This window comes from Phaenicophaeus curvirostris, chromosome 1, assembly GCF_032191515.1.
Source record: "Phaenicophaeus curvirostris isolate KB17595 chromosome 1, BPBGC_Pcur_1.0, whole genome shotgun sequence".
Lineage (NCBI taxonomy): Eukaryota > Metazoa > Chordata > Aves > Cuculiformes > Cuculidae > Phaenicophaeus > Phaenicophaeus curvirostris.
The window spans coordinates 201,632,923-201,656,465 of NC_091392.1; the positions used below are offsets into that span (position 1 = coordinate 201,632,923).

Here is a 23,543-nt window from a genome sequence, read left to right on the forward strand (position 1 = left end):
GTGTACAGAAAACTGCCATTTGAATGCAGCAGGCTGTGAGCTATAAGCTCCCTCTGGTGGCTTCAAAGTATGGGTTAAAACTTACCTGTTGCACTTGTCTGTTCTGAACAGTTTTGAGAGTCTTAAGTGTGTAATGTATTATTTAATTAAATTTGACTTTAATGCAAGAATATGATGTGCAGTACGACTTTCGAAGGTGCTGAAAGTCACCTGTAATCAGACTTCAGAGAAGTAGAAGGGATAATAATGTGGAGTCATAGTCATTTTTCTAGTTATTGTAAGCATAAGGGGATGTTTTCCATAAAACTTTAATTCTGTCCTTTTTTAATAGGGCCATAATTTGCTGCTGCTGACGCTTAAAGTGCTCATAAATATTACAGAACACTGAAAATAGTAATAATTTCTGTATGACAAACTCAGATATGCTTTGTTAATGCAAAATCAGTTCAAGATCAGGTAGGCCTTCATTTGCTCTTCTTACTCTAAGAATGTGAATAGAAATTACCCCAGACTTGTAAAATATTACTCTTTGTCGCTTAAATCACTTCCTTAGTTAGAAGGATTTCTTCTAACTTGGCTGTAATTAGTGAGGCTTTGCAGGACTGCTGAGTTGAGAGCTGCAAGGTCAGAACTGCTGAAAGAGCAGTGTCACTCCACTCCTTTTCTCCCCATTGCCCAACTGGGTCTGGCACTTGCCTCGCTTCTTGATGCTTTTTGAAGTAACCTAAGTGTTGATTGCCCTTGTGCACCCTTCTCCCCCCCACTTATTTTGATGGCCTAGTTGATAGACGAGGTAATGCAAGGAGATGACAAGACTGTGCAGGTGAGAGCAGGAGAGGAGTGGGATCTCACCTTTTTGTATCAGAGAGTTATTAAAGTCATTTGGCTCAAGAAATTAGATTCCTAATTCTCATAAAATTTCATTGAACAAAGCTCTGTGTTCCTTGAGACTTCAGAGTATCCCTATGGCATTGCACAGCAACAGAGGCTGTAGATAAAAGGCACTTTGTAAAATGGTAATCGATGCTAAAAAAAGCAACTTCTAGCCAGCTGTTATGTCCTGTACTGTGCTGGCACAGATTTCTGTGCTGGCATAAGGTCAGCCAGGCTGGGAGACTGATCCAGATGGAAATAACTTGCCTTTGGTGGGATGCTTTTTGGTGGTTACGTCTCCCATCTGGTGCTCTGTGCATTTGCAGAACTGCTTGCTCATACAGTGGGGTAAAAAGCGGAGACTGCTGTTTTTGTTTGGTAGATTCGGTTTATTTGCGATAGCACTGGCTGAAGTACCTGTCAGTTTGTTGCTGCATTCTTGCATTTTTGATAACCTGCTCCAGATAGCCTTCTGACGTTCAGTGCAGCTGTCTCTGTTAGAGTCCACAAAGAGAAGCACTGTCCTTCAGGCTGCAGAAAGCAGGGGAGGTTGGCAACGGCTCCTGCTGATGGCTGGCTGTGTGCAGGAGAATTGAGGTTTTATCCCAGAAGAATCAGTAAGGCAGCTTCTTTACAAGTTTAAAATTGCTGGCAGTATCTTGGCTTGTATCAGGAACAGTGTGGCCAGCAGGAGTAGGGAAGGGATTGTGCCCCTCTGTGTGGCACTGGTGAGGTTGCACCTCAAATCCTGAGCTCAGTTTTGGGCCTCTTGGGCCAAGAAGGACATGAGCTGCTGGAGCTGGAGAAGGGTCTGGAGCACAGGGTTATGAGGACTGGCTGAGGGGATTGGAGCTGTATGGTCTGGAGCAGAGGAGGCTGAGGGGGCAACCTTAGTGCTCTCTGCAACTACCTAAAAGGAGGCTAGAGCCAGGCAAGTGCTGGTCTCTTCCCCCAATTATCAAGTGATAGGACTAGAGGAAATGGCCTGAAGTTGTGCCAGGGAAGGTTTAGGTTGGATGTTAGGAAAAATTTCTTTACTAAAAGAGTGGTGAAGCATTGGAACAAGCTGCCCAGGGAAGTGGTGGAGTCACCATCCCTGGAGGTGTTGAAAAAGCATGTACACATGGTGCTTCAGGACACAGTTTAGTAGGTATGGTGGTGTTGGGCTGATGGTAGGACTTGATCATCTTGGAGGTCTTTCCCAACCTTTATCATTCTATGAAAAGTTTGGGGTTCTACATTGGGCTAGATTTGCTGAAGCTCAGTGTCCAGGTACTGCCATGGAGGTCACTTCCATGTCAGTTCAGCAGTGCATGATGCTTGAAAATATCTGAAAGCTTTTCTGTGTGAGCATCTATGTGGAGCCTGGTGACTTAGACCCTGAGACACTCCTGAGACGTGCTCCAAGCACGTGGTAGACAGGCTGGAGCTGAAGGCATCTGCCATCTACACATGTGCACAACCTAACACGAGCTGCCACCTACCCAGAAGGGGGCATGGACAAACACTGACTTGTCCCCTCAGCTGGTGAGGTTGAGCTGTCCTGTATACGTTCAAATCTCTGTTCAAGGAGATCTTGCACCAAATTGACCATAGCAGGGCAGTTTTGTGAAGGGGTGGGGCATTTACTCTGCGTTCATGAGGCTTTTTTGCATCCACCTTCTCCCACTTCTTTTGTTTTGCCCCCTTCCCAAGGCATTCATATCATCTGCATTGGAAAGTTGTGTCAGAAATATGCTGTGTAGGAAGCAGCAGAGCCCTTTGTTAGGTCCCTCTTGATCCAAGGGTCAGTAACGTGCTTTTCTTTTGCTTCGTTTAGTCAGATTATTGAAGAAATGATTGAGGAGTAACAGCTTTAATTTGTGGTGTTACTAGGGCATATTTGAATCTTCTGTTGTCTGTGTTTTGTCATGGGAAAAAGAATTAAATCAGAACTGACGCATTTTATATACTGGAAAATATTTCTCTTCAATTGAAAACCTTGGTCTTTGTGCTTTTTTTTGTTTTCGCCAAGCAGCAGGTACAAATCGAAACCAAAACATACATGGTGCGTATGTTCTTCTCAGATTGCCAGGGTCAGGAGTTGAGTTTAGAAGTTCAGCTGCAGTTGATAACCTCCTCAGTCACCTCGACATGGTTTTTTATGCAGTCTTTCTACATGTGTGTGTATTCCTTGGCCAAAGGCACATCAGCTTATGCTGCCCTGTGATATCAATCCCCCGTAAGTGTATTTCGTGCCACGTGTTTGTTCAGATAAGTTCCAAATAATAGAAATTGGAGAGTATTAATAGCAAAAGGGGCGAGCAGTGTTGGTGTCAATAGCTGATGTTTTCTGCACAGTTGTTTTTACCTTGTGAAGCAGCAGAGGGTGGGATTGCTCAGTGAGGTGAGGCTGCAGTACAGCTAGTTAGCTCTCGCCTGAGCTCCAAAAGTAATATCCTACCTCGTGATGATCCAGATTACTGCTTAGTTTCATGTTTTACCTATAGCTGATTTTCAGGTAGGAACTGAACTGGCTTTCAGCAGTAGTGGAGCAGCAGGTGCAATGGGGATACAAGCGGACATGCTGACTCCTCTCTCAAATTCAAGCCCTCAGTCTTTAAGATGTCAACTTTAATATGAAACACTAGAGGGTAGTATGCTACTGCCAATACTTTATTTTAGACCATATCCATAGTTGTGATTTTTAATCCCTTGAGTGTATTATACAACTCAATATTTTAAAACAAGTGTAGAACTAAAGAAAAAACAATGCTTTTTTTTCTATGACCGAGCATGGTGTGCAATGATATTTCTGGTTTGAGTAGAAAAACGGTTGTGTTGAACACAGATTTGACTTCATTCTTTCTTCAGAATTGTCATTAGCAACAGGATACTTAGAATTATTGACTTTCTGCCTGATGACTCATTATTTGCAGTTGTGTGTACGCAACATAAATACATGGTGGTGTATAAGAGGAGGCCATGACTGAAAGGACAGGCAGCTTTACCAAGAGACACTTGATTTTGATGCTTAACGAGGCAAATATGTGTAAGTTCATGATATTACTCATATGTATTTATAATCGGGATGGGGTTTTAGTTGAATAACTATTTTTTTTCTTCTTTCAGGCACCACCTTCCATGGTCAATAATGAGCAACGCCAACATGCCGAGCACATATTCTTATCGTTTAGAAAATCAAAATCACCGTTTGCCGTTTGCAAACACATTTTGGGTAAGTTATAGTAAATCAAGTCAGGCACGTACCTGTTTTTATAACTGGAACTGATTCTGATGAGGGATCCTTTTTGAGGGAGGCTGAAGCCTATTGCTGTCCTTCAGTTTTGTTTCTGGCACCCTGGGCAACCTGTGCCAGTGCCTCACTGCCCTCATGGTGAAGAAATTCTTCATTATGTCTAGACTAAATCTGCCCCTCTTCAAGAAGAATTGAAGACTACTGTGTTGTTAAATTATCCTGTGATAATTTAACCAGCCTGTGGTTCCTTTCCTTCACCCACTCTCCAACCAAAATGTCTTCTACAAATGAGTGTCTCCTAGTTTTAGTATACTGTATTAGTACTTCAGTCCTGAAGACTGTAACCACACCTTTTGCTTTACAGGTCTGCAAAATCGATACTTTTTATTTTAACATTGATTTTTAGAGAATTTGAAGTGATCAAAAAAAAGCGTAGTTAAGTAACTTTGCAGAACATTTTGATCACTCATAAGTGATGTATTTGTCACTATTTAGGAGTGAATAATAAAAATCTATGAAACAAATACCTACTAGCACTATCTGTGCTAAGGGATACATCACTACATCTTGTTCTCAAACAAGGGAGAACAATTTAGCATTAATGATTAAATGACTGCAGATACTTTTATTTTTTTTTCTCCTGAAATGTTGGAAAGAACGGGATCCTGTTTTCAACACCTTTTAGATGTCTAGAAATATTACATCCTTAAACTGCTCCTGTGCTATTACCATTGAGGAACCAGCATGTTTCCACATGGGGCGTTTTTTTTTCTCCTGCCAGAGGTTTCTCCAGTAGGTGGTTGTGATCCTGAGACTTTCCCCAAAACTTGATGCTTTGTGAGCAAGTGTCTGTACAGTCTGGTCTGAAAGAACAGCTTGTTAACACTTGTGAGGTGAGAAGGGAGAGGCAGGGATTATGAAATCAGGAACCGGGAAGGGAAACAATCTGTTTATGATGAGTAAAACAGTTCAAGTGTACTGAAGGGATACATGCAAGTGAGGATGAGTAGGAAGCAGAGGATCAGAGAAGATGGATTTAAAAAGGAATAGGAAAAGTAAAAAGAAATGGTCCAGGCAGGAACTGGAGTGGAGCGTAGAGAGAGGCGACAAGGATATTGATGATGTGTGTGGAAAGAAGAGTATATGAGCAATACAGGCAGAGCAATGGAGATGAGGAGCGTAAGGATAAAGGGAAACAGCCACTACCATATAATTTCTTTAGAAACCTGGAGTTGAATTCGGGAACCATGAGGCTCTGCATTCTTCCGTTGTAAGCTTATAGCTCTTAAATGTACTGGCAAAACTTGTCCTGTCCTTCTTTAGTAACTTCATGTAGAGGATAATGGTGCTTTGCCTAGTTACAAGCTTACACTGAGTACGGGATGTCTGTGCTGTTAATGATTGCAGTTGTGCTTCTGCAGTACTTGACGCAAAGGAGAAATTCCATTCTCTTTGTTTTTTTTTTTAATAGCATTCTCTTTTTGTCTGAGCTTTGTACAGTTTGAAAAGCCAAAGACCCATAAGACAGATTTAAAATTCCCATGCAGGAATAATCTGGCTCACTTTTATGTGTGTGTTAGACATGCACATTAATCTTTTGATTAAATGGTCACTTAGTTTTCTAAATTAAACTGAGTAGATTTAAAGGTGGTTTGTTTTGATTTAAACATGCTTACCTATGTAGGGTTTAGATTTGGAGCCTGATTAAGTTACTTAAAAACATTTTAGAAAACTGGTTGCAATCTTGGATATAGAACTTGCATATAAAGGAAAAAGACATTATGAACTTGCGTGCAAGTAATCAGGGGAAGAAAGCTTGTTTTGTATTCACTTAAAGCCTGTCATTCCCTAACTGAGGCTTTCTTGAATGAACCCAGTTTTTCTGCTTCTGGAAGGATGCCCGCCATACCTCAAACTCTGCTTCTTGTTCAGGAATTTTTTTTTACTGTTCCATACTTTTTGCTTTTGCCACCCAGTGGCTACACCTTTTCTGAATGCTCATTCTGTTTCTTAAAGAGCTCGAAGTGTTTTGAAACTGGCCACTGAGATACTACCTGTTATTTCTAAGTTAAAAATTCTTAAAAGCAAAGGAGCAATAACTTCTCTGTAGCTTTCCAGTGTCATATAAATTAAATTAAAATTCCAGGGAGTTCTGTTAACTATATTTTGTAGTCACGCAAACCATCACCTTTTTCCATACCACCTTTTTCTAGTTTCTTCATGGCATGTATATACAAAGTGATCAGATATTCAGATAGCAAGGGCTACAGATCCCTACGCTTTGTTAGAAAGCTATATTTTTATCACCTTAAGGTGAATACAGAAGCTTGAACATAATATGGGAAACCTTACGTAGACCGATATGTATAACTTTTGTTGAAATAGTTACACTCAAAGAAAACTTTTTTGTTTAAATGTCCTTGCTTCTCATTACAATCCATAAACTACATGTAATTTCAGGCACTGTTGGTTCCGAAGGCAAACACATGATTGACAGAAGAATCTTCTGCAACTTAATCATATCCTCATGTATTGTAATTAAATCTGGCATTTTTATTTTATTTCATTCCACGGTTGTGTGGGCATTCATATATTTGAGTTTTGGCCGGTTTCCTTATACAGCCAACTCTTCTTTTCCCAAGTCTCCAACTCAGATAATGTTGGACAGTTTGGTAATTGGGTTATTAGTTTCCCCTCCTTTTTGAGGTGTAAATTCTATGTCTGATTTCTTACCAACAAAATTCCATGTAATGATAAACCAATAGGAAATTTCTTTTTTTTGTTGTTGTTAGAAATACATACAAGACCTGTATGTCTTCTGATACTCAAATTTACTTTGTTTTTCCTCATAGAAACTAGTAAAGTGGACTATGTCCTTTTTCAAGCTGCTACAGCGATAATGGAAGCAGTTGTAAGAGAATGGATTCTATTGGAAAAAACTAGCATCGAGTCACTGCGAACATTCCTTCTAACCTATGTCTTACAAAGGCCTAAGTAAGTATAGAAAAAATGTTCTGTATAACGTCTGGGTTATCCTTCTTTTTTTTTTTCCCCAAGGGTAGCAGTAAAGCCCATTTCTACAATAATTAGTCTTTCATTCTTAACAGTTGACTTGTGTAGAGCTGTCAGCTTATCTGCAAACATATTTTTGCAATGTTGTTTACAGCCTTCAAAAGTATGTTCGGGAGCAGATTCTATTAGCAGTAGCGGTGATAGTGAAACGGGGATCATTAGACAAATCAATCGACTGCAAAAGCATTTTTCATGAAGTCAGCCAGTTGATCAGCAGCGGTAACCCCACTGTGGTAAGTATTCTATTTTCTTCTTCAAAATTTAGGCAATCTATGTCAGCAGCATGAACTGGACACTTAGTGTCTATAAAATCTTGTGTACTTCTAAAAATAAAACTTAGTAATTAAGTTGATAACTATTCAAGCCATCTTTTACCACATGAGAGATTTTGGAATAAGGATGTTTTGGATACAGTAGTAGTTCTTTGGTGCACAAATACAAGATATTTCTTAAAAAACAGGTTTCTCTCAGTAGCTACTTTAATTGTCACTAATGCGATGGGAGTTTTTGCCGTTTCTCTGGGTTTCCTTAGTTAAACAGCATGATCTAAAATGGGTTTTCCATTAGCTGGCTGGTTTGCTACATGCTGTTACTCTTCCATCTGTGCAGTGCTGCACCCTCCCTCCTGTGGCTCAGCTGTCGGAATAGGCTACCCAGCAAGAGGCGTAGGTCTCTGCTGTTCTCTGGGAGGCGGGTAGGTGGAGAGAAAGGGGTGTGAGGAAGTAAAACATGGAATGGAAATACAAAACTTACTCTAGATTTAATGTCATACTACTAGGGGTAAGTGTTACCTTCCATACTGAGCTCAAAGTGGAAACAAGGTGTCCAATATCTATCTATGCATTTAGTGAAATTCCGTTTGCTATGCCAGGAGATAAGTTTAGAAAAGGTCATAATAGAGGCATGTAACTAGAGATTAAAGAGAGGTGATTTTTCTCCTACCAGATGCAAATCAAAGATTATATAGATTCCATGCTGAAACTTTTAACCGAAGCTTTTCTCAAACAAAACAAACCTTGAGGGAATGGACTCCTAACATTGCTGGGCATTTAGAGCAGCAGTTGTACTTAATGTGAGCAGCAACTGTTTAACTCTGAAAATTTGATCAAAATGTACTATAAGTAATTGCAGCTCCTGCCATGGTCCTAAAAATAGTGTGTCACCTCTGAACACAAGTGATATCCCCCCAGGGCATGGAAATTTTGGTTACGCTTCTAAACCTTAATTTCATTGTTACTCAGCTTAAGAAGAACACTTCAGCTTTTTGGCAGTGCATAATTTGGGAAGAAATGGGTATTTGTTTAGGAGAACAGTGTTAAGTTTGTGCCTTTTTTTCTGGGAAACATAGCTTTGTTATTAAAATGGAGTTAGAACTGAGATTTTTCAAGTTTTTTGCATGCTGGTTATGCAGTTTGTATGATTTTTCCATAAAGATACAGAAGTGAAGTAAATAGATACCTGGATATTGAGTCTTCTCTGAACTAACTCTCACACAGTCCAACTTCTGCAGTTGTATTCTGTGCGTGCACTAATATACACGGACGCTACACTGAACACAACATATCCCCAGTCTGCCAGCTGTAAGTACATCACCCTGGGCTTGCTGCAGGACAGACTGTGGCGCAGAGGAGCTCTTCCTTGGGGAAGGGACAGTTCTTCCCCCCTTCTCCAAGTTTCATTCATTTCCACCACATAGAGACCAAGTTTTGCTTAAGCTTTTGGTTTCCCTTTGTTCACTTTGGTTTCCCACTTCACAAGTACTTTCTCCATAATTTTTGCGAAGTATTCATGCTCAGGTTTTAAGAGAAGGGATGTTTAAAACATTTTTAGTATATAAAGACCTTTTCTGTTTCAGTACGCTAATAAAACGTACTAGTGAAAACTGACACATGATGCTGCTGGAACGTCTTTTCTGTATGGCACGGTGTATTTTTGTTAGTCTTTGGCAGGCTGGTTATAAATATATGCTCCCAATTTACATGTGAAGTTTTATATCTTCATATGAAGATATAAATATTTATAAATATATGGAATTTATATCATCATATGAGAAGCAGCTGAGGGAACTGGACTTGTTTCTTCTGGAGAAGAGGAGGCCAAGGGGCAACCTCACTACTCTCTACAGCTACCTAAAAGGAGGTTGTAGCGAGGTGGGTGCTCATCTCTGCTCCCATGTAACAAGTGATAGGAGAAGAAGAAATGGCCTTGAGTTGCACCAGAGGAGGCTTAGATTGGATATTAGGAAAAATTTCTTTACTAAAAGAGTGGTGAGGCATTGGAACAGGCTGCCCAGGGAAGCGGTGGAGTCACCATCCCTGGTGGTGGTAAAAAAACATGTATGTGTGGGACTTCAGGTCAGGGTTTAGTAGGCAGAGTGGGTTTGGGCTGATGGTTGGGCTTGATTATTTTAGATGTATTTTCCAACCATAACAATTCTATGATTTTATATTGTAAAATAGTTCTCATTCATAAAAATGGTTTTTGTAATCTTCTGAGCCCTTGCTGTCTTGACACAGCTTCATGTAACCCAGGAGCTGGCATACACAATAATAAACAGTAATAAAATTGTGTGTTAGCACAGTACTCCCACACCTGAGCTCCAAGTGGCTTCAGGGGATGCCTCTTGTTTAAACGTATAACAACTTTGAAAGGTTGTATGGAATAATCCATACATCAATTATGTACTTAGCTTTTCAAATAGGGGTGGATGTTTTTACTAGTTTCAGCTGTGCCCATGAGGCCTTGTGGAACCACAGTGCTGCAGCTGCCTTGCTGCCATATGGAGACTAAGCGAAGGGTGCTTCAGGGTACGGTATGAAGCTGAGGGAGTGGCACTGCTTTCAAGATCCAAGTTATGCTGTCAGGACAGTGCCATGCAGTGTCACAGGTGTTTCTGCACTTCACTGGAGAGCTCTTTATATTAGTTAGTTACAAAAACATGCCTCCACCCAAGTCAGGGAGAAGGCTAGGATATAGGTGTTGGGAGAGATCAGCAGATGTTTTCCAGCCCTCTGTGCCTCCCTGATTCCTTCCACTTTTTTAACACATCCTTTCCTGTGATGTCATGTGCACTCTTGCCTCTGGCCTTATCCATTTAAGCTTCAGGAGTCTGTGGCAGCTTTGTGACTCCCAATTCTCTATTGAGTCTCTTGGTCCCTTTTTGTATCCTTCGCAGACTTCTCTTCTGCTCAGCGTTTTCTCTGACTTACTGCCCACCTGATGGATGAACTGTTGAGAATAAGAAATAAGGAGATTAGAAGGAAAGGAAGAAAGAGTACAGGAGTTAAAAAAGATTTCTTTAGTATGGAGTAATCTCTTCATAGAGAAACACAGTGCACATGTTAAGGAAATAACAGGTCACTAAGGAGGGGTAATGCCACAGGAGTGGGAAGGATCCATGGGCAGAGCCAGTGTTTGAAGCTGGAGCATTGGCTCCTGCTGCCACTTCTTTGCCATCTGGACCTTTGTGGATCTCATGGAAGAAACCTCTGTCTGAGACAGGAAAGCAAACTGCAAAGGGTCTGGCTGCCTATTAATTTATAAATGAGTTCAGGTAGTAATCCTCTAGGAGGACAAGGATTAGCTTTGGTTTTGTTTTTCCTGGTTCGTCCTGTAACATTGATACAAGACGCCTTCATGCTCACAAAGGAGAGTCTATATCTCCCTCTAATAGTAATTTCAGGGTCTGTTTTCTAAACCCTCAGCCCTTGGGGACAAAGCTTCTGGCAGTAGACTCAGTATCATGAGCCAGCTAAATACATGTTTTCTGTCACCGATTTCAAGATCTTGGAGAATTGTGTGGGCCAAGTGTTCTTAACTATAAAAGCCTTCAATGTCTTGGCCTCTTCTTTTTTGTGTTAGAATATTCTGCTTCTGCCTAGCTGAAGGATTTCATTTATCCTTCATCCCTGCCAGAAGGTTAGGAACTGTGGTGACTGATTCCCAAAAGGAGAAACTGGTCTGCCTGTCAACACAATTGGATGGATTTTATTTAAAACTGGACTAGGGTATGGGTCACACCTTGATTCCTAGGCTGATGCAGAAGAGTCCAGCAAATGTAGATCTGACATGGGACTGGGAAGCAATAGAAGCTGTATTTTAAGATCTACAATGCATACAGTAGAATACATTCTAATATAAAGCTCCATACCTGAAACTTCAATTTTTCTGTAAATGCAAGAAGACGTGTCAAGATTTACTGGACAAGCTCTGGGATCCCAACAGTTCCTTCTCTCTTAAAATCTGTAAATCTGTTCATCTGTTTCCCAGAGTTCATGGTTGGGCTAAAGAGGAAACTAGTTACATTTATTTAGTGCTTATGGTTCTTATTTCTAATTTTACTTCTGAATCCCTGTCTAGCTAGCTGTTGTGATCTCATATTATAGGGCAGGGGTTGGAGAGGGTCTCATGACTTTTGTGTTATCACAAAAACGTATATATTTTACCACCACCACCACCCCCCTCAGCTGTATCTTCTGATCTAATAAAATTATTACCTTATCCTGTGAACCTTACTGCCCTCTAGACATGCTGAGTATTAAAAACGGATGATAAACCAGGATATTTGAGCAGTTTCCTTCATGCTGACAAGTGCTCTACAGAGGCCTAAGTTCGTATGTTAAAGATTGGTTTGGGAATTTTGGCGATCCAAGAACTACTCCAATTAAGAAGTTAAAACTCGGTAATAGAAATATAAGAGAACTTTAAGACATAAGAATATCTTTATTAGTTGTATTAACTAGGATGCCTGTTTTCAAATCTGTGTTTTGAAAGAGAGTCTACTTTGCTGGAGGTACAGTACATCAAGACTCCAGCTTAGTTGTGGAAGCTCACACTCGCTGGGAAGTAAGAAATTCTGGCTTTCCATGTGTTGCACCTGTATTTCCTTTATTACTGCGATGACACACAAATAAAACAGACTTGAGGGGAAAAACGTCTATTAAGAACCTTATTGACCCTAGCTGCTCCATATTTAGTCCCTCATCCTCTCAGAGGTGTTGCCCTTCTGAATAAATACATTCAGTAATAAACTGGATCTGTGTAGGAGTCCACTCAAACACAACCAGCCTTCTACCTCCTCATTTTTATTTTTTTTACCGATAAGCAGATCTGCTGTAAAGCACAGCCATGTAGCACAGCTGGTGCATAGCTGGCAGCAGGTTGAGTGTTGGGAAAAATGGAGGAAAAGAAACACCTGCCTGACAAAGATTTCATATTTAAGGCTGAGTGATACTGATGGCAAGCTGCAGGGCTAGTCTTACTATTCATTATTTTCAATTTAATTAAAAATCTTGAGTTTGTTCTTCCCCAACATAAGAAGGATATGGAACTGTTTGAATGGGTCCAGAGGAGGGCTACAAAGATGATCAGAGCGCTGGAGCACCTCCCATGCAAGGACAGGCTGAGGGAGTTGGGGTTGTTCACCCTGGAGGAGAGAAGACTCCGAGGAGATCTTATGGTGAATTCCAGTACCTGAAGGGGCTACAAGAGAGTTGGGGAGGGGCTGTTCGTGAAGGCTTGTAGTGATAGGACGAGGGGCAATGGGTATAAACTGGAGAGGGGCAGATTTAGACTAGACGTAAGGCCCCATCCAACCTGTCCTTGAACACCTCTAGGGATGGGGCAGCCACAACTTCCCTGAGCCACCTGTGCCAGTGCCTCACTACTCTCAGTGTGAAGAAATTCTTCCTTAAGCAACCTGATCCAGTGGGAGGTGTCCCTGCCCATGGCAGGGGGATTGGAACTAGATGATTTTTAAGGTCCCTTCCAATCTAAACTATTCTATGATTCTTATTACTACTGAAGAGGTAAAGATTCAACTGGTGCCTTTCAGACAAGAACCTGGAGATGGATATGTTATCTCTAGATAACAGACCTTCACTTCTTTATGAGTTAACTTTTTTTTTTTCCCCCTTCTTCCTGATTTCTGGTTCACAACTTCACCTGTCCCCAGACAATCAAAGAAAAGCATATTTTGCACCCTAAGCTCCAGTAAACTCTGCCTGGACCTCTTCCATTACTAATAGAGGCTGCTACTTCCCTTCTCTCTTTGGCCAAAGGCTGCATGCTTCGCATACCACAAGATCATCTTCCTATGGCCCCCGTTATTCACCGAGGAATTGGTTTTCTCTTTCTGAGGTCAACTCTGGGGGCTTCCTTTGCTTGGTTTACCAGCTTCCCCACAAGGAAGGGAAGCAGGGTCTTGCCCGTGGTGCTGCTGTAGGTGTGGGCAGTTAACCTGGTGCTACTTATCTGTCTTTGCATGGTGGCAGAGGGGGAATGGAAGGAAAGGGGTGCGCTGCCCCGCCAGTGCCTTACTGCTGACAGCACAAAACTGCAGCTGTGCATCCTATTCCTATAATCTTGTCCCTGCTTTACAGTTTTTTTTCCCACCAGTTGGCTCATTTGGGATGGAACAGATAAAATCCAGTGTGTTCTTCCTGGTCCTTCTTTTTCTTTCTTCAGAATATATTTTGGATTTCTTTGGATGGGAACTATTACTTCACCTCTGGGGTTGCCCACTACAATACTCAGAAGTTGAAAAGCTAGACTGGCCCCAGTTATTCTTTGTACATCGAGGTATTTCTTTTGTTCCTGTGGCCATCGTGTTACTCTTTCCATTTGGAGTTGCAGCTTACGTTCTGGGGTTTTAGAGTCTCTGAAAATGTTAGCAAATATAGCTGCGCTTCTCAAAGGAAGTTAGGGTTGGAGTATATTACTGCCTTTAAAAAGGAAGCCTTGATTGAAACAATTTATTTGGTAAAACTGCTTTTGACACCTTCTCACTAGGAGAAGCACAGCAAATACTACCTCCAGCATATTTAGTCTTTGATTCATCCTGTTCTTGTGCAAGTTAAAATCAACTGGTTTGGGGATATTATTAAATGCTTCTTGTGGCTTCCTTTTGGTTTCGGTAACAATAATTGACATAATATAGATGAAGACAAAAAGTCCTTTAAATATGTATTCAGGATGGCAGTGATTTGATGTAACAGGGTAGATGTTATAATTTTCTCTGTTCAGGTGAGACCTTTATTCTTTTAGATGTATTAACTTTTCTGCAGGTATAAATGATACTTGCAGAAGGTAGGGGACACTTGATAATTTAGGTTTTGAAGTAAAATGACTTATTTAATCAAGCTTCGGACAGCCTAGCTGTATCTCTGCTCTGAATTTCAGAACAGAGGAAACACTTCTGGTGGTGTAGTTCATTCTGCTTTGTCGGTTGGCTTTTTTTGCCTTGGAGCTGGTGTACCACATGTCCATTTTTTCCTAAGCTGTTCTTGAACTCTTCTTCCTTTCAGATGCTTTGTAACCTAACTACCCTCAAATGAAGCGGTTCACTTATTCCATGGGCAGTCCAGGCACAAGTGTGAAATCCCTTCAAACATTATGGCTTTAGCTTTTGTTATGGGGGACATTCCGTTTGGAGGAATAAGATGCATTTACCTTCTGTGTCTGAGTTTTATGAAATATGTATAAATGTTGTTATTTACTTTTAAAATGGTGTGTGTTCTTTCTGTAGTGTCTATTTTGTTAGAGTAATTTAAAAAGAAAACGACAAAAACTTTACTGCTGGGTGTCTGATTGCCAAGTTAATCTCTTATCACAAGTCCCATTGATCTTCTGTTTGAGCAGCTGAGGCTCTATTTTATGTATAGCGATCTTTCATAAAGTTTATTCCTGGTAATAAAGCTAACTGGGGTCAGTGCCAAGCTATTCTCAGAGGCTGTCTGCTCTGAACAAGAGAAGTATTTTATTTTGTTAGATAGAGTTATTGTTTGGGTATGTACTTGTGGCAGAACTAGTGAAATTGCTAGCGAGTGAGTCAAACTAGGTTCAGAGGTGTACTCTTACTGGTATGAAGCCAGTGACATTACTGTACAATAGGCGTTCAGATCTGACTTTTAATATGATGCCCAGAATCATGTGCATTTTCTGTTTATTACTGTATGGTGTTGTTAAGTCATATTGTTAATTTCTTCTGTGGCATGGCAAAAACCTTAAAAAAAACCCAACACCAGGAAACAAAAAACCTCCTTCTGCCCTAGAACTTTACATGTAATTAGTGCTTTCAATTTTATTATGTGTAAGAGGTAGTGATTTTATTTATCAGAGCACAACTCTATTGGCTTATATGAAATTAATGTTGATTTTCAAATTTTTTAAATCTTTCTTCTAGCAGCCTGCATTTGTTTAGGGTACTTTTTAAGTGTCTTCATACCAAACATACATGTACATTAGAAAAATGCATTTCAAAATATTAGTAGTTAAGCTTCAGTAGTTTCCAGAGTTTCTGAAATATTACTTTGTATTCAGAGGACTTCTGTAGAGTTGAGGGCACAGATTCTCTTATGTTAGAAAGTGGCAATCTATGTAAATTACTGTAATCTTACAGCAGTTTTGGGAAGCAGGCTGGTTTTGTATGAAGCTCTCTGCAAATACTTGAGATTGCAAGGACTGGGTCTTGATCTCTTCCTCTGCTCTTGCCTGTAATCTAATCCTGGGGGATGGCACCTACCTTCTAGGAAACCAGTCTCAAGCAATTGCCTCTCAGTCCGTTGTTGCAGTAGACTTTAAATTACTGCCCAGTGTCATATCCTTAGTCTTCTCCTGCTCTGGCAACTTGGGTATACTGGTGTACTTACAATCCCTCGTGGATGCAAGGGGCAAGAGCAGATGCAGGGAGTCACAGGAGGGCATGGGTGTGCTCATAGTGCTCAGAGCACTCTTGGATGTTGAGGGAACGGGGCAGGATTTGCACCCCAGGGATCAAAATACCAAGGTGGGGGAGTTGGTAGGATACTGGGAACTCAACTGGGAGAGGGGAGCATAGGGATGCAATGTGTCCTGGTGTTCACTGCGAGCTAGGCTGCTGGGGGGAATAAAGCATGTGTGTCTCTAGTAACGTCACGCTTCTCCTTGCACACTCAAAGCAGGTGCTGATCTCAGCTACCTGAAATGGCTCTTATTGAAATCAGTGGCGCAGGTCACTGCTTAAGCTGCTTTATCAGGCTCTTAGGAGATTCAGTCAACAATAGCTGCATCCATTGCTCTTGTACATCTTTGAAGAGAATTCTTTATCGTAAGGCATAAAAGTTAACTTTCCTTTTAAATTTCTTCTTGAAATTAGGATAAAAGGACACAAAAATCTGGAATGCACTTCTATCATGCAATAGCACATTACTGTCCAAACAGAAAGGATAAATTATTATTTACCATGTAAACAAGCTGGAGAAAATGGAAGGAGAAAATGTCTATTATTTCAGCTAATATTAATTATTTATATTTATATTTATCACAGTAGGAATGAATATTATTTCCTATTGCTCCTTACTTGTCATTTGGATTTACTGTTTTGTTTTCCACTAACCAGCAGCTGACTGCAAGTGACGCGTTATCTGCATCACTGCCCTACTTGTCCCGTGGTGGCTTGGTGTTAAGGTCTTTGCTTGATAAAGCAGAAGCAGCTTAGTTTTAGGCAAACTGTTGTACTATTGGAATCATTAATGCCACATGGTAATCACGGTATGTTATAAAGCATCAAACTGTACGGATTTGTAATTCTAACTAATCGTGCCCTTACACCATGGCTTCTCTGAGCTGAAAAATATCAGTGTGTCAATAATTCAAACATAAAACAAAGGCCTGAGTTCTAAAGCATTTAGAGAGCTTTGTGTGGCTTCTGTATCTCCTGGCACATAATGAAATTGTGCAGCGTTTGCTGGCAGCTTTGCATTACCGCTTTAAAAACATGTATTCTTATCTGAAGCATTGATCTAGAGCCAGCCCTTGGGTAGGATGGGAGGATTTTGGTGTGTTTTTTCCCCAGATTCTTTTCATCTGGAGCTTTGTTAAAACTCAGCGTTAGCCTACGCTACTTTTTTTTTTAATATTAGATCAAATCTGAATTTCTTCTAAATAAAAAATACTTACAGTGTAAACAGCTTGCATAGAAATTTGGAAGTGAAATACTGAAATGCTTGAACTACTTACTTCTATTTCCAAGTCTAGTATAGAACTTACAAAATTGCACTTTTCCTGGAGTAGTTTAAAGTGTAATGTTGTTTTTCAGTGGCTAGATTTTGCTTTTATCACGTGTGACAGTGGTAACTGTAGATGAGAAGTAGTACACTTGAAATAAATAGTTGTTTCCTTAAAATGGGAAAGCTTGGATTTAGCAACTAATCAGCAATATTCCAGTCCACTGTACAACTTTAGTGTGTAGTATAAGAGAAAACCCATGTATTATTACAAAGCCAAGATGTTCAATCTGTCTGGGACTTATTTAGCAAGTAAGAATGTTAATTCAGTGTATACTGGCTAAGATAACTAGTTGTCTGGAGGGTCAAGGTACTGACTTCAGAGGCATTTCTGAACAAAGATGTTGCAGTTGGTGGGTGGATGGCACTGGTCTCAGCTGTTGTTTGAGCTTGCATAAATAGTATCATCTCCACTTTAATCTTTCGGGTGTTCAGAGGTAGTGTGCATATTTCTGTTTAACCCCTGGACACTCGCTGGCATGCATGACCCTTTAACAATTCCTATCCCTCTGTCCATCCCTGGCACCTTGGCTCCAAACAGTCTGGGAGGATAGCCAGTAATTTTCAAGTTTTTCGTTAAGAACATCTCTTTAACGAGAAGTGCTTTCATTACATTGGTATGTGGAGTCTATTGTGCTCATGACAGTAGTGTATGGCACACTTTTGAAGTACTTCTTGCACCTCTGCTGTACAATATTTACTCCCCTTTGAGTGTAATGATCAGTTTAACAAAATACATAAAAACTGGTGATGATGGTTACTGGACTTTGGCATCAGGAAAAAAAGCTGCTTTTTTATTTCAAAAACCAGCAACAAAGGCTGGAGCAGTGTTTCATAAAGAAAAGTTGACTTTTCAGTTGTGTTTCAGGGTAAGCATTTGATTTACCTTACCTTAAATGTTGAGAATTAAGAAGGTACTTAAACCTGAAGTCTTCATGGATCAGTTTCTCTAAAATTATTGTGCCTTTTTCTCAATCAATTCAGAGACACTGTTCTAATAGAGTAGTTTTGAAGGTTATTTCTGAGGGTTGTGGGTGTTGTGCTTTGGAGGGAAGTATCCGAAAGCTTTGAAGCATCGGAGATTTTTTGTATATCCCTCTCCGTTTTTCGATGGGAGGAGAGGGAAAAGATGGAGTAGATGGGAGGAGAGGGAAAAGATGGAGTAGATAGTGTACTGCAGTGGGTGGTTTTGACTGTCTCTTATCACTTTTGGTGGTATAAATTTAATCATGGTCAAATACCAACATGGTAAGTCTAGCAAATGCAAAGAAGGGCCAAAACAAACTTAAGAGCGACCTGAGCTCTTAGATCAATAGAAGTAAGTGGAAATTGAATCTTCTCTGAAACTAATACCCTTAAAACCCTCTGCACAGGGAGAGAAAATAAACAGCAAGGCTGGGAAATGGATTGCAATAAGATTGTTTCTAATTAATAATGATAATCATAGGTTCTAGCTTTTTTTATTACTCACGTACTTGAATTTTTCTGTAAGGATGGAGCCTGGGTGATTCCAGAGATGGTTCATCCAGGGATCTGTTCTGCTGAAAGTTTGAGTTGTTCTGGTTTGTGTTAGAAAAAACAGAAGTAATAATCATAGAAATATGCCAATAAAGTAACTTAAGGACAATGTAGGTGTTATTATGTTATTGGGCGCCTTTTAGTTATATTATTCCCCCTTATTTTTTTTTATAGCAAACTTTGGCCTGTTCCATTTTAACGGCGTTGTTGAGCGAGTTCTCAAGTTCAAGTAAAACCAGCAACATTGGACTAAGCATGGAGTTCCATGGTAACTGTAAACGTATATTTCAGGTAAACTAGTTCTCTATCAATGTATGCTACCTGTCTTTCTAAAATTTAAACATTGAGAAGCAAGTACTTTTTTGTGCCAGGTGTATTTCATAAATGCAGATACTCGCTGCTTCAGGAAAGTTGATAATGTATGTTTTAAAATCTTGTATCAAAATTTGCAATCCCTTGTTGCTCATTTTATGAATGTAGAGCTACAGCTCTTTATGTGGCTGGACTCTTTAATTCCTTGGCTACCAATTGCAAACAAAACGAATACTCTGTGGAACAATGATAGTCTTAAATATAGCTTTGGTTTAAAGCCAAGGAGAGCTATGTATTTAAAAATATTATTGCAGATGGTGTAGTCCGGTTGTCTCAGATGTATTGTTTGGCAAGGCAGAAATGTTTTTGTGCAGGCATTGCTTTAGACTGACTGTTGTGGAACAACTTACCAACTTTTTTTCATGCCAAAGACCAACTCTCTCCTCCACCAGTTGTTAAACATACTGTTAAGTTTCTCTTTTAATGACTAGCATTTATGAGAAGATATTTTTTTCTTATTCTTTACAAAAACAATCTATGGATTTTGTCAGAGGAGTGGGGGGTTCGGACTGACAACCTTCAGAATATTTTCAGTATTTTAGTGAAAAATAGGGTGAATGCAGAAAATTCTTTTCTCCTTGAAAAAGTTTCTCTTTAATAGACATTTTAATGAGTGGGAGACTTTATTAATATGTTGTGTTCGTCCTGACTATAGGAGGATGATCTGCGGCGGATCTTCATGCTCACAGTAGAGGTACTTCAGGAATTCAGCAGACGTGAAAACCTCAATGCTCAGATGTCTTCAGTGTTTCAGCGTTATCTTGCACTAGCCAATCAGGTCTTAAGCTGGAACTTCCTTCCTCCAAATTATATCCTTTTCATGTCAGGCCCTTTATTTCAACTGGCTTGAGTCACTTCTGGATAATAAGTAATGTCTTTGTGATGTGAGAAAAACATAGAACTTATAACTCAAGGATGAAATAACTCTTATTTTCTTCCATTAGTAGTACTCTTTGTCACCGCTGTGCTTGCTAACAAATGCTTATGTGCAGAAGCTGCTGTTGTTCTTCATTGAGGTTTTAGTGTTTTATATCAAAGGCAAAACTAGTTCAGCGGAGCAGCTCCCCGCTACGGGTTGATGATTTACCTGGTTGGAGCAGGGGAGAGGAAAAGTGTAATATGCTGCTTTAGTGCAGAACCAAATGATAAAGAGGTCTAAGCTTGGCTGAATCTTTATGTGGAGGCCTGATTTGTCCTAATTCTCTCCCTCAGAGAAGAGGAGGACGCAGGTAAATGTCCTATCATCTAGGAATGTGCCTGCTCAGCTGTCTCCCCATTAAAGTGTACAGACATATACTATAAGATGTATGTTCCCTTTGGCCTGATGAAAAAGTATTTACTAGCTCAGAGAACAAACAGCATCTTTTTTGGCAATACACTGATGCCATTACTTCCATTTTGAGATCTTTGTGGTGTTTGTTTATGGAAGTCCAGGGAAAGGTGGAGAAGGAAATTGGAGGATAGAAAAAGGATATAAAAATGCTCAGCCCAAAAAATAGGCTTGAAGAATATTATAGAAATAATCAATCGCTTCTGTAATTAATACAGGGTTAAGACAGCACTTGCAAAAAGGCATTGCAATGCCTCTTTTAATATCTAGTGTCTTTAAGATAAGATGCTTAGCAGACTTTCCAAGAGCCAAATTTTTAAGCTGGTTTATAAACCTTTTTATTAAAACCTTTTGAAATTGCTACGAAGTTATACATGCATCTGGATGTCATATTCAAATCTTCTGTGATTTGACAGTCAGAAGGTGATATATGTGTGTCTTTGATTCTGTTCATTATGCAGTAGGCAGCAAAAGTGAAATTTCTATGAAGCAGGATATGTCTTGCTTCATATCTGTAAAACAGAATATCAGTTCTATTGCCTTTATGGAAGATGTCGTGGGTTAAAAGTAAAATATCCCATTCCTTTTAATTGCTGAAGCAATTTGGTTGGGGTCCAGAGAGGAGGTCAGTGCATGTGCCTACAAGACTGAGACTGGAATTAAATTATTGAATCTCAAAAGTTTTCGGAAGGGGATTTGGGATTTGTAAGAATTCAAATAATGTGGGAACATTTTTTTTTTCCTAAGTTGTCATCTTAAATAGCAAGGAAATGCTCTTATGTTATTCAGTGGAGGGCAGAGGTAATTCCCTCTGAATTTTAGTCTTGCTCTGTGCAAGCGTCTGATGTAGTGCTAAGTACTGATGTTATAGTTTGAAAGTGAAGACTCTAGTTCTTCTTTGAGGACTTTATCCTAGGCTAAGGTTTACAATGGTGGGTGGAGCTAGCCTTGAGTTCCAGCTTTCATTTACTACTCTATATAAGAAATGATTTAGTCTATAGGTGCTAGTAAATAAGTATTAATTGAAATAGCTAAGCAAGTCATACTGCAGTTCAAGGTTGCCTGTTTTCTGCTACTTGGCCTACTTGAGATACTATAGCTGTTAAGTAATTTTGGCTACTTCTGGAGATCAGGTCTGAATCTGAGAGATCTGAGATCAGAGATCTACTTCTGGAGATCAGGTCTGAACCACCACAAGTGGTTCATCTGTGTAGCAACCTGTTTTCTCAGAAGTTGGAGTGACTTTAGTCATCCTTGAAAAATACAGGTCTTGTCTGACAAAGATTCAATAAATGTTGGTGTTTACAGCACTGCATTGATTATATTGTGGCATAAATCTCTGTTCCTTAAGAAGACTAATTTAAAAGTAACTGTTGATTGTTAGCTCAAGGGCAGTGAAACTTGGCTGCGGTTTCTAAATAGGTAGCACATTACATAAGAAAGTAAGAATTGCCGTGTTGATTGATCAGTTGGTATCCTTTTGGTATCCTCTTTCTAAATCTTGACAGTACATATGCCAAAGCAATGGGCATAAATTTAATACTCGAAGTAAAATGATCCATTGTATCTACAGATATATCTTCTTTTGTTCTAGTTGGTATTTCCCCTGGCAAGATAGTTTTGATACTCAGTATTCTCTACAGCAACAGTAATCCGCAGTACGTGTGTATAACCTTTAGCAAGATTCTCGTATCTCCAAAAAAACGTAGTAGTGTAAATGTGCATGAACTCTGCAGGGACCATCACCAAGAGTCACATTACTTAGTGATTCAAGTTGTGAGAATTAAACATACAGCTTCTCAAGAGTTCTTGTGCTGTTACAGGATAATTTATTATGTGTTGCATTGTGAAATGGACCAATTATAACAGATATAAAGTTATTTTCTGGAATAGCCATCTCATAGGAGCAAAGAGAGGCTGGGATCTACCTGCTTTTAAGTGGGAACTCAATCATTTTTTAGTGTCTTGGTAGGTAGTCCCTGCAGTAGGAAGGGCAGGGCACGATGACCTAGGAGGCTTCTTTTCAGTCATGTGCAGTTATGTTTATCTGTTACCTCAAGGTATCAATTCACCTGGTGTTTGAAAATGCTTCAATCTTTCAGCAGTACTGCTGGAAATGACAATAGCACGGGATTCCTGTTTTGCACACATGGCAATCTGTTGTGGCATGTTGGTTTCTGCAGTTTGTTTTTTCAGTGCTGTTGCAGGACCGTTAAATATTATTTACCGGTGTGGAACTAGTTTTAACTGTGTCTTTTCTTAAATAAATTTTGACTAATTAAGGAAGTGCAGGTGATTAGTACTAAGAGGTACAGCCTTCTCCTTTACAAGTGTGCCTTTAAGGATCTCACTCCTAGTACATTGTGAGTTGAGGAGCTGAATGTTGCTGGACTGCGATGCACCTTGACATGAATATGTAATATGTCCTGTGGAGTTGGGATGTAATTATAATTTTTATTCTTTTACCTCCAGAGATGTTTCTCACTTCTTGATTTTGGGATTTATCTGTTCTTGGCAGCCAATTCTAATGGACTAACTCGATGTCTCCAATGCAAAAGATCTTGAACGGAACGTAAGATTTTTGTCCAGCTGTCTCCCATCTGCAGAATGATGTGTCTATCATCTGTTATTGGGAGTTGTCATAGAACTACTTAACCTATGTGGTAATGAATAAGAGATAAGGTTTGTGAATAAAGAGCAACTTGAGCTATAGTTCTTGTTTTGGATTTGGTGACTCTGCTTGCTTGGAGGCAAGTTAATGTAGAACAGGGGATTGAATTTAAAATACAGGTTACGTAAACCTAATGGGGTGCACTCCACTAATGTGCATTGTTGCTGTGTCATTGAAATTAATGGTACGATAGCAATTATGTGAACTGACTGAAGCTTTTGTCTGATCTGAACACTTTTTTTTTTTCCAAGTGTCTGTATTCCTCGGCCACACAGTCGAAGAAACAAGCATTTCATCTCTTAGTTTGAAAATGTCCTTTAAACCTTGAGCCAGAATGAGACAGGTTTCTGTGAGGTCCTGTGAACCATATAATTCTGCAGCCTTTCAAGATCTGAACTCTCTCCATCCCAGACTGGTAGCATCTGT

General features: G+C 39.8%; 1 protein-coding gene across 2 annotated transcripts in view; it reads left to right on the plus strand.

Moving 5' to 3' along the window:
* Window positions 1-23,543, plus strand: part of XPO4 (exportin 4) — an 81,023-nt gene that overhangs the window by 21,330 nt on the left and 36,150 nt on the right. The window contains exons 2-6 of one of the 2 annotated variants that reach the window (XM_069883467.1): window positions 3,985-4,090; window positions 6,964-7,105; window positions 7,278-7,416; window positions 18,919-19,035; window positions 19,772-19,925. In XM_069883467.1, coding sequence (XP_069739568.1) covers window positions 3,985-4,090; window positions 6,964-7,105; window positions 7,278-7,416; window positions 18,919-19,035; window positions 19,772-19,925 — 658 coding nt within the window. The remainder of the gene's footprint in view (window positions 1-3,984; window positions 4,091-6,963; window positions 7,106-7,277; window positions 7,417-18,918; window positions 19,036-19,771; window positions 19,926-23,543) is intronic. The other variant, XM_069883468.1, reaches the window with a different exon arrangement.